Consider the following 12,146-nt stretch of genomic DNA (forward strand, 5'->3'; position numbering starts at 1 on the left):
TGGACCTTTATTTCATATACAAAAATTAACTCAAAAGAGATTAAAGACCTAAATGTAAAACCTGAAAGTACAATTTTCCTAGAAGAAAACAAAGGAGCAAAGCTTCACGACAGTGAACTTGGCTACTGTTTCTTGGATATGACACCAAAGCACAGTTGACAAAAGCAAAATTAACAAATGGGACTACACCAAACCTAAAAACTTTTGTGCATCAAAGGACACACTCAACAAAATGAAAAGACAACCTATGAAATGGAAGTAAGTATCTGCAAACCATATATCTGATAAGGATGTGGAGAAATTTGAACTCTTGTGAAAGGCTGGTGGGATTGTAAAATGGTGCAACTGCTATGGAAAACAGGTTCCTCAAGAAATTGGAAATAGAACTACTGTATGATCCAGCAATCTCACTTCTTGGTATATATCCAAAAGAATTGAAAGCAGGGTCTCAAAGAGATATTTGCACACCCATATTCAAAACAGCACTATTCATATAGCTAAGAGGTAGAAGCAACCCAAGTATCCATCAACGGATAAATGAATAAACAAAATGTGGTATACACACATGATGGAATATTATTCAGCCTTAAAAAAGAAGGAAATCCTACAACATGGATACATTTTGAGGTCATCATGTTAAGTGAAATAAGCCAGTCACAAAAAGACAAATACTATATGATTTCACTTATCTGAGTTCTCTAAAACAGTCAAATTCGCAGAACCAGAAAGTAGAATGGTAGCTACCAGAGGCTGGAGGGAGAGGGAAAAGGGGAGTTGTTGTTTAACAGGCACAGAGTTTCAGTTTTGTAAGATGAAAAAGTTCTGGAGATCTGTTTCACAATAATGTGAATACACTTAACACTACTGAACTGTACCCTTAAAAATAGTTAAGATGATAAATTTTATGATAGGTGTTTTTTGTTTTTTTTACAATAAAAAAAGTTCAAAAAAAGGGGGGAGGGGAACAAGGAGAGGATGCCTTCTCTTTCAACTTTTAAATAGTTTTTTGTGGCGATCCAATGTCTGAAATCACTTCAGTCATCTTGTCATCATCAGGGGAGTATCAGACACCCTGAAGAAGGTAAAGCAGAAAGAAAAGTCATGGGCCTTTTAGTCTATGATTCAACTAAGCTTTCAGTCACTCTCACATAATAAGGACTTCTAATTATGTGACATCATAATCGTTTCTTATTGCTTAAGCCACTTGTTATGTTTTCTGTTACTTGAGACCAAAAGCATCGAACAGATGCATTACTACTGCCTCAAAATACATGGATGTTTGAAGAAGCTCCAGTAGAATGTGACTTACAGAGGGCAGGGTTTTTTGTCAGCTTTGTCCACTGGCACATAGAACAGTGCCTGACAGATAGTATGTACTCAATAAATATTTGGTAAATGAATAGAAAGAAAGTTTAGAATCCCTCTTCTCCTCCATCCTCCACCTCCTATTCATCTTCCTCAGGGCTCAGCTTAAATGTCACTTACACAGGGAGGCCTTCTCTGAAATCCTCTAATCTCTTCTTGCCCCCCTAAAACCTTGATTAGGGCCTCCAGTTACCTGCAGTTGTTTTCCACTGTAGCACCTCTCATAGCTGTGCTTAATTACTTACTGGTGTAATTATTTGTTTAGCAGATGTCTCTCCCACTGGATAAAAAAAGGAACTGGATCTTGTTCAGGGCTGTAGCCTCAACCCTGCACAGTGCTCAGCAAGGTGCCGCACTCAAAAAAAAAGTTATTTCAAAGACAGTCAAATTCTATCTTGGCTCCACACGAATACTTTAAGAATCCAATTTATACATCAGTCTTTTCGGTTCTGTAGAATATTGTAAGATGCTTACACCTAGGTCAAAGGACCAAGGAGGGTAACATTTATAAAATTCTCAATAACTTAGATGAGGGAGGGGCTTCTTCAAATTAAGCCACAGCATTTGGGGGGTTTCAAAAGCCCCAAATAGTAAATAATTAGTTAAGTGAAAGGTTAGCGTCCCTTATGAAATCTAAGAATAGATTTGCAATGTTTTTCTTTTAGGAACTACTTTCATCTTTCTTGGTTTTGGAACACTATTATTGATATTGTTTGCTAAATTAGTTTTATATTCAATTCATCCCTCACTGCTTCTTTATAAAACTGCCACACATGCCTGTAAGCGGATTTTGCCAAACAAACATAGAGCCTTTTTTATTATATTGCCTATTCTGTTACCATTAATTTGTTTATAATACAAATTAATAAATTTGTATTACTAAATTATACAAGTTACTAAGAACTGTATTTGTCATTCAAACTGGTACAACACTCAGGAATCCTAAGAAATATTTTGTAAAAGAAATGGACAGGGGGAGAGAGAAAAACAAAGATGAATGAAGTAGCCACTCAGATACCAGTTTCTACTATTTAAGGAAACATAAGCCAATTTTAAGAGTGCAAGTGGCTTAGGAGCATGGTGACAAAACCCTTTTCCAGCATAGTAAATGATGGTTTTGACGACAATGTACTTTCTATATCTGCCCAGTCCAATATGATAGCCATTAGCCATACATGCGATTATTTAAGTCTGAATGGATTAAAATAAAATATTCAGTTCCTCCATTGCACTAGTCACATTTCAAGCACTCAACAGGAACACGTGGCTAGTGGCTATCGTATTGAACAGTGCAGATACAGAATATTTCCATCACTGCATGGCCCTGGACAGCACGGGTCTATATGTTCCTACCAGTAATTATTACCAGTGAGTGATGGAAGCATTAGGATTACCAAGAGAAAACATACAAGTAGAGAAACAGCCATGTTATAAACATAAAAGATCTATTTCCCACCGTATTCTCTTTAGGAACAAATTTTTGAAAAATAATCTTTCCCCTGTTCTCTTTACTGAGAAATAGATTTACAGCTTTTTAAAACTTTCCTCGGTTAAATGAATGAGAACCGAATCTTTTTTTCTGCTGAGTGGTCTGTGCATTGCATGCAGACTTACAGTTTGGTCTCATCAGCCTCTTTCTGCATGATTTCGAGAATCATGCGGCAAGCTTCAGAGGTTCCCTCTGGGGTGGCATGGATGGTGACAGGCTTCTCGGCAGCCCCGGAGTTCTCCTTTCTATGGATGTCTACCCTGCAGGAAAAGAATCAGGAGCCATAGCACAGAGTCATCTAGGACTGGATCCTAGTCCCAAGAATGCGTCGCACCGGCCAATGTACAGCAAGGACACAGACAGACCAGGAAGTGTCATGAGCACGTTTGCAACCAATGCCATTCTCCAAGAAGGCGGCAAGCAGTGCAGGGGGGTCTTGTGCCAAACCCAAATTCTCGGCAGCTCCACTGAGAAGGGAATATTTCTTACAGGAGTGCCACTGGGCAAAGGCACCAAGGCGACGTGGTAATGAAGCCAGTTTGGTAAATGAAGTATTTTGTGTAGTCTTTCCAATGATCTTAGAAGCGAAGAGTAAAGTGAGCGGGATAGTACTGCACGTTGGCACAGTGCCGGTCTCTGAACTGATTGCAGCTTTTAAAAGCCGTATGTTAATCCAACTCTAAACACCAAATTCAAGCAAGCTTTATGTATCTGAGTATGGACAGAAAACAGAGGCATGTCCTTTCTCTGCCTAAGTTTTTGGTTTCCTTGCCGCCGGCAGCCTGCCTTCTTCCAGGCTCTTAAAAACTAATGGCTCAAAAGCTTGATGACTTTATCAGACTTCTTTGGGTAGTTGTGGCTCTATTTCTTTTTAACTTTCAAAATCACATAATTGATTGTATCCTTTTTTACTTTGGCTGTCAGAAAGCCCAAATCCAAGTCTCTGGCCTATTTCTAAAAAAATGGGCACACACTTTGAGAACTAACTCACTTGTATTTAAACTTGCTGCATTTTTTTAAATGATTTTTTTTAAGTTACTTTATTTTATTTTTTGGACACACTGTGTGGCATGCGGGATCTTAGTTCCCCTACCAAGGATTGATCCCAGCGCCCCCTGCAATGGAAGCGTGGAGTCTTAACCACTGGACCGCCAGGGAAGTCCCTAACCTTGCTGCATTTTTAAAGCCACTTTAAATAATCTTTGGAACAAAAAGACATACAAATAAAAATCACTTTCTCAGTGAAGAAAACTTCGAGGGGAAAAAAGGGGACTGATTTTAAAATAAAGGAAACATCACATAGTACTTGCCCCCTGTACTGTCTCATCATTTTACTCCTATGATTTTAAACTCTGGGACTCATATAAGTGTCCATCATTTGGAAGTAACTCAGTCACTTTGCAGAAAACAGTGTTTTCTCTTTCAGTTTACAAGACACTCAATATCTTGAATAAAATGCACTAGGCATGTAAATAACAAATATTTGTCAGTAATTTGGTGCTTTGTAATTTAAGTGCTTTCACAGTAATTATTTCATTCAATCTGCCTGACTGTCCTAATTCTCACAATATTCCTGGCTTACAGAGGAAGCAATTGGTGCTCAGAGACCTTAACATTTTTTCTAAGATCATATAGCTATTAAGTGGTAAAACTTGAACAAGGGTCTTTGTTTTCAAGACCTGTGCTTTGTTCATTACATCATGCTGTGGTCTTATGAACACACAAAACTCAACAACCTCACAAGTCACTTTATCCACTACAACTCCTACTACCAATTCAGTCTCCTTAAACAGACAGAAAACTAAACATAAGACTAATGTACTTTATTTATTGCTCAATGTAACAGTGACTCACCCATTTCCTTTATGTAGCTATTTGTGAGACTCCCTAGCTGGTCTCAAAGAATGACTACCACCCAGGGCTCTGACGCAGGAGAGGAGGCAAGAGCTAAGATACGTGGGTTCTAGGGTCCCGTAAAGTTCAGCCCCATACCTCTGTTGTTTTAAAAACATGTAGATGTATTCACAGGTATCAGATAGCTTATGAGAACAATTCTTGACTGTGAGGTCATTAGTACCTTGTTTATGAACTATTAGTGTTTCAGGGTATATGACCTTTAGGTCATTGGCATGAAAGCTCATTAAAGCCCCTGGGCTTTGTGTTAGTCTGTTAGTAGTTCCGTTTAAAGAAGCCATAGTCCCATACAGCACAGCCCCCCGCTGCTGATGCAAGCAATAGCAACCTGGGAATGGCCGGGACCCACCAGCACTCAGGGGACCCCTCAGAAGGAAGCAAAGGAAGCCCCGGAGGCACGTACCGGGACTGGGTCTGCTTAGTGATGTTCTTTATGGTCAAGCCCTCCTTTCCGATGATGGCACCAACAAACTGGGTGGGGACCAGGATCCGCAGCGGGAAATCAATCTGTCTGGCCTGAGAAGAGCCCCCAGGGGCATGGCCTTGCTCCCGGGAAGAGTGGTCCCCACGCTGGGCTCGCTGAGGGGGCGAAGGGGAGCTCACCTCTTCATCCGGGATGTAGGAAATCTTGAAGGAGTAGTTCTCAAACTGATGCCCGCTTAGCTTCTCGATGGCTCTGAAATGCAGCAGGGACAAGTGAGCTTTGTTAGAGGACAGCGTCGGAGAAGACCCCCCAGGGTCAATGGACCGGTTCATTCACTCTCCTTTACTAGTTGCCTACGTGAGTGCCGTCCTCGGCACTAAGGATGCAGCAGTGAGCAAGACACATGCCATCTCTGCTCCCTCAGAGCTTGTGGTTAACAAATTAAACAAGTAATTACAATGTGTAGGCCTGGTCAGACTTGATATACAATGTGCCAGTCCGCTTTTTTTCACCACTCAAGGCTGTATCCCCATCATCAAAAACTCTCTGTAAATATTGGCATAAAATTGTCTCTTTTTAAAAATTCTAATTGTAATACAGTTATTACTGAAAATTCAGAAATAGATAAGCACAAATAAGAAAAACATCCTAGCCCATCCTATATCTTTCTTAAATATAAATATAATATTATGTATACAAATGGATTAATACCATACATACTACTTTATAACCTTTAAAAATAGTTAATACTCTAAACAGTTTTCCAAGTGATTAAATATCCTGCAATTTAGTTTTTACTGGCTGTTTAACATTCTATTGATTTGCCATCATTTTTGCAACTGATTCTCTATTGTTTTTTATATATATATATATATGTTTCTAATCTTTTACTACTGCATACAGTGTTGTCACGGGCATCTTTGCAACTACAACTTTGCAAACAGGACAAATTCCTAATGGAATTGCTGGGTCAGAGAGTAGGCAGAATTCTAACATCTTAAGCCATTATTGCTCAGTGTCCTTCTGGAAAGGTTTCAACATGTACTATCCCACAGCAGTTAAGAGAGCATTTGTTTCCTTGAATCCTCAGAAGTACAAAGTACTATGATTTTAAAAGACTTATCAATTTGATAAATCCCACTATTGCATCTTAAAAACTATACATGAAGTGCAACCATTTTTTCACATGTTTTTGGCAGCATGTGAAAAAATTAACCCTCTTCTACAAGGTTACCGTTTAGGGTTTACAAATTTATTACAAAGCAGCACTTTTTGAATTCAATAAAAGCAACAAAGTAATATCATGTACAGAGGGCCTACCTAAGTAGCAGATGGACAAGTACTGTAAAGGCTGAGTTGTTGGTATATGTATCCTGCTTACATACGTGTGCAAAAGTCAATAGCAAATGACTACTGCCTCTTTCAATGCAACATTAACATTTTGAAAACTAGTGGTATGAGAATGGGTTAACCATGTATTCATGGGTGTGGAAACCTTGAAAAAGAAATAAAAGTATAATCCTGGGACATATAACCAATACAGATGTTATGCCACATGTGACCATAATTCTAGTTACGATGACCTGACAGGCACTTCATGGACCCTCTACAAAAAGGAACTTGTTAAAAAAAAAAAAAAAAAAAAGGAACTTGTTTTTGTTGGTTTTGTTTTTTAAAAAAATTCAGTCCCGTGTGTGTTAATAGACAAGCTCACAATTAACCATCACTGAAGCAATGTAGCCATGAGTGGGATTAGGAGGTGAATGTGAGTAGGAAAAAGAACCTGAGCCAGGTGCTCTTTGATGAACCACTCCTAGATGACAATGCTCCCTTGGGCTGATGTCACTAAGGCGGATCCCTCTTTTAATATTCATAGAGGGAAAATGAGGTTTCAGCATCCATTCAATGAGTTTGGACAGAAACAGGCTTGGGCTTCTTCCTCATGGTGCATGGAGGAAGCTCCAGGTGAAAGTGGCTCCTAGTGGTTGTCAAAGCAGACTCTAGTGGACACAATGTCACAGACGTGGTGCCCTCTATTCCTGACTATATCAAGATACAGCTCCCACCTCGGTTTTGATGCCAAGGCTCAACATTTTTCAAGATAAAAATCTCTGTACAATCAACAAACAGACACTCTGGTATAAATGCCCTGGGGCGCCACTGATGTGTCAAAGATCTGCATCTTTCAAGAAAAGGTTTATAAAACACAGGACTCAATGGAATTCAAGGACAAGCTCCACTCCCCCCCACGCCCAAATTTGAAGGGAAATAAGCCCAAATCCACTTACGTTTTTGCTTCTTCTCTTGTTGCATATGTGACGTTGACAACGGCAGTTTCTGTGTCTGTGTTGACTAGGAAAGAAGCAAAAACTACATTGTCATAGAAAAAAAAAAAAGCTGCCACCCTCTGGCTAATGTAAATAAACTTATTTAGAGAAAAATGCACAAAAAACCTCACTGCCCTATCTCTTAGAGTTACTTGAATCTATCTTTATTCATGCGCATTCATAGTAATTTGTAATCAACTGTATATACACATTTGTAATCAATTGTATATACAACTCAAAACTACACTTTCACTTATTTTATCAACACTTTTGCATGTGTATAGTATATGCACATTTTCTTTGGATTTTTCATTTTTAATGCCTATATAAAATTGCAGCAAGTAAATGTGCCATGATTTTTGCCTAACCATTCCTTAATTGTTGACAAATGGGTTATTCTCAGTATTTGCTATTCTGAATAGTGTTGATAAAAATCACCATTGTTGCAAATATCACTTGATTTGTGTTCTTCTGAATTATTTTTTTTAGGGTAATTTAGAAGGAAAATAATTGGGTAAAAGAACATAATGCTTTTTAATGATTGTTTTCAGATTATTCTCCTAAAAGTTTGTATCAATTTATTGTACCACTATGAGTTTTAATTGTTATAATTTGCATTTATTTTAAAATAACTGGATATATGTATAAAATAATAAAAGTATTTTAATTTTAATTCTTCATTCATGGATAAGGTTGAACTATTACTATTTTTGTTCCCCTTTGATAGACCTCCTTGACTGTCTGTGTGAGTTAAATCTAGTAACTGTGTACAATGAATATAGAAAGTTGACAATTCCAACCCACTTGACTAAAGAGAACACATAAACTCTAAGAGTGGTTAACAAGGGATCACTATTGTGCGTTGGTTTATCTTGATTCATAATTGCTTGCCTCTTCTTCCAAAGTCAGACATTAAAAATGAATTCAAAAAGCAAGACAAAACTTTCTCAATCTAAGTCAGTAAACTTAAACCAAAAATACTGGTTTCCCCAAAACCAGTAAACATAACTAAATCAAATCCTCCCCCACTAAAACATTTAAGCTATTGGGAGACTTGGAATTAACAATATTAAGGTGAGGATAATTCAAGAGAACCACAATAGAGGTGTTTTTCAAAATAATAATAAAACCCTATAGTGCAGGGATCCTTAATCTTTTTTTTTTTTTTTTTTTTTTTTTTTTTTTTAATTTATTTATTTATTTATTTATTTATGGCTGTGTTGGGTCTTCGTTTCTGTGCGAGGGCTTTCTCTAATTGTGGCAAGTGGGGGCCACTCTTCATCATGGTGCGCGGGCCTCTCTCTATCGCGGCCTCTCTCGTTGCGGAGCACAGGCTCCAGACGCGCAGGCTCAGTAATTGTGGCTCACAGGCCCAGCCGCTCCACGGCATGTGGGATCCTCCCAGACCAGGGCTCGAACCCATGTCCCCTGCATTGGCAGGCAGATTCTCAACCACTGCGCCACCAGGGAAGCCCCCCTTAATCTTTTTTTAAAAAAAAAATTTTTATTTATTTATTTATTTGGCTGTGCTGGGTCTTAGTTGCGGCATGCGGGATCTTCGTTGTTGCATGCAGGCTCTCCGTTGAGGCATGGGGGATCTAGTTCCCTGACCACGGATTGAACTCGGGCCCCCTGCATTGGGAGCCTGGAGTCTTATTCACTGGACCACCAGGGAAGTCCTGGGATTCTTAATCTTGAATCCATGTTAGAGCTTCAGGAATTCTTTACTCACCCTCCCCACTTCCCTGCAAATATTCAAATTTGTGGGTACGTGGATTTTTCTGGCTTATAATTTCCATACGATTCTCAAAAAGGTTAAAGATCACTGTTATTCAATAACTTCAAAGTAGCTGCAGCCCTTACGGGGAAGGGAGGCATAATCCTCAGGGAGGAACTGCCACTGCGATTTACGTGTCACCAGTGCTGAGCCCAGCCCTTGCCTTGGCCTGGGAGTGTTCGTTTTGCTAATACACAGACAGGTCCTCATAGTGCAAAATAGGGAATGTGCAGCCCACAACCATCCTCTTTCAGTGCTGACACACTGAATGCTACGAGGCCTCATATCTGCACTTTGTAGTGCTACAGATGAGGTTGAAGACTCCCAAAACGGGAGAAAGGCTGGCTTTGAACCTCCTGAATAAAGCTATCCACTAGAAGTCTCAGGTTCTCAAATTTTGTTCTACTCCTTAGTCATATTCTTTGTTCTTGAAAGACGTCTGTCTTCAGGAAGTCAGACCTGTGATTCTGGGAAAAACTGAGCTCCATTCAAATACTTTATTTCATTGGACATGAAAGCTCTCCTTAAAATCCTACTGAAAAAGTTTTCCTGCTGAATCAGGAATCACCTATGAAACAGAACAAAACAACAGCCCAGCACTTCTATCCCGTAGTTGTGAGGCAGCTAGAAACTGGGTGCTCTCAGGGCACAGGTGCCACTGGAGCTGTGAACTGCCCCCAGGGACCTGGAGTATTTCTTCCTTGCATGGCATTGTCCTAAGTTTATAACATGGTCTTAGTAACTTTTACAGGTTCATGTCTGGAAGGTCATCCTGCCTACTAAACCCATTCCTTATTAGAATGTCTTCTTTTCCATTTGAGGGAAATAACAAGAACTGAGAAAACAGAATCCTTGTAAATCATGTCTTCCTTCTGAGCTCTTTCCCTTCACCTTTGGGTATGGGCAGTCAGCAGTATGAAATTGACTAATAGTATTTTTAATATTCAGGAGTGGAGAGCATCTGAATAACTACTGCTTTAAAACTATTATATTAATTATACTGGCAGACAGAACAGACTGCATATGAGAAAATGGATTCTCTGTGATTTTTCCTAAGTGAACTTTAACGATTATGTATGACTCCATGGTCTGTAAATATTTATTCAGGTTCTCTCTGGGTGCCCCAACTATTCAGTGATATAGGAAGGGTAAATTTATTCTCCCCATTATACACATGTGGAAACTGAGCCAGTAAGGTTAAGTGACTTTTACAAGGGCTCACAGTCAGTAAGTGACTGAATTCATAGTCTGCTTTCTAGGTCAATGCAAAAATAATCTTTATCACATGTTACTGCCTGTCCTATCAGGAGCTTGGAATCTACTTTTCAGGGACTCTTAAATAGCTACATAAGATATCAGCTCAGGAACCCTTTTTTTTTTTCTTTAAAAATCATAGCACTTCATGTTTTAGAAGACAAAAATAAGGGCAGCAGGAAAAAGAAAATGTGTTTTCTGGGGATTTACAGCATTGTTCCTAAGACAGAGGCTCTCAAATGAGTACACACAAAAATCACTTGGGGGTGCTTGTTGAACATACAGATTCATGACTTCTTCCCCCAAAGAGTCTCAATTTGTAGGTCTGTCTATGGTGAGCCCTAGGAATCTGCATTTTCCCAAGCACTCCAGGCGATTCTGGGGTAGGAGTCCTACACCTTGAGAAACACTCAGTCCAAGATATTAGGGATATGTTGTTCTTAACCAGGAAGAGGAAAGCTGTAATAGTGTAAATCCAGTTATTTCCAAGTGAATTAAGCTTCCCCCACCCTGACAGCATTTGTCCAGTGCTTGAGTACATTACGGAGTATAAGAAAAATAGCCTGAAAACCATTCTTTGAAAAAATCGATATAGACAGATGGATATAGACATCTCTCACATACAGATATACAAACATACACTCTAGGAAGCTTGCTTCAAAGGAATTTGAACTTATTATTTGTCCTTGGATTTGACCCGACCTATAAGAAATAACAGGTAATATCCCTCTCAAAATTCAATAGGCTAATTTCATCACTTATTACCTTGTTCGACATTCTCCACTGTCCCATACTGAGCCAAAAGTCCATCCAACACCTGAAAAAGAAGCTTTGCTGTCAGAATTTCAGGTCTTCCATAAAAGCAGCTAGAACTGAATAAATGTACAGGACTTTCATTTGCTTATTGGCTCTCGAGTAATCTGTTCACTGAGGAAACACAGCAGAGCTTTGGAGTCTTAGTAATTGTTAACAATCACATTCATCATGATGGTTGGAACCCACTTGCTGCTTTTGAAATCAGAAGCAGAATAATGTACAAAGATTACTTCTCCTTCCTGGAAGATTTAACCTTCTTCCTTCAGTTTTCCTTTAGGGATCTCCTTATTTTACAAAGTAATGAGATATGTATATGTTCAAAATTTTCCACAATGAAAATTTTTTTCTTAAAGGAATAAAAACATTAGACAAAACAGTCTGCTTCCTTTAAGGCTATTTTGATTTTGTTTGGGTTGGGGAACATGGGGCAGTATGTTTTTCAATAATGCAGTAAAGCCACTCCTCATATTCTATCTTATTTTATTTCAAGGTAACAATCTTGTAAGAAGTTTTACAACTCCGAAAATATGTCTTAACTGTTATTCATAGCAACTAATTCAAAATAAACAAAAAACTTGCTCAAACTAACAAAGAACCTTCTATTCTTATGGGTTTTCCATTTATTTTATTTTTCCCCAAATCGTAATTTAGAAAGGTAAAAATCTTTTATAAAATCATAGAATAAAAATCACAAGCAAGGTATGTATTTTGTTTCACAGTTTGTCTGTTAGTGCTTGGTTTCTGAGAAGACAGAACATAAGGGATCAAAGTGCACATCCT

At 38.7% G+C, this 12,146-nt stretch overlaps 1 protein-coding gene across 6 annotated transcripts in view; it reads right to left on the reverse strand.

Annotated features, from left to right (window-relative positions):
* The window catches only part of IGF2BP2 (insulin like growth factor 2 mRNA binding protein 2), a 165,457-nt gene that overhangs the window by 30,714 nt on the left and 122,597 nt on the right, over positions 1-12,146 (reverse strand). For all 6 annotated transcript variants that reach the window (XM_007195267.2, XM_007195265.2, XM_007195266.2 and 3 more), the window contains 4 exons: positions 11,316-11,367; positions 7,481-7,544; positions 5,172-5,444; positions 2,980-3,114 (listed from right to left, as the gene is read on the reverse strand). In XM_007195267.2, the coding sequence (XP_007195329.2) occupies positions 2,980-3,114; positions 5,172-5,444; positions 7,481-7,544; positions 11,316-11,367 (524 nt within the window). The remainder of the gene's footprint in view (positions 1-2,979; positions 3,115-5,171; positions 5,445-7,480; positions 7,545-11,315; positions 11,368-12,146) is intronic.

Source organism: Balaenoptera acutorostrata, chromosome 4 (genome assembly GCF_949987535.1).
Source record: "Balaenoptera acutorostrata chromosome 4, mBalAcu1.1, whole genome shotgun sequence".
In the NCBI taxonomy this organism is placed as follows: domain Eukaryota; kingdom Metazoa; phylum Chordata; class Mammalia; order Artiodactyla; family Balaenopteridae; genus Balaenoptera; species Balaenoptera acutorostrata.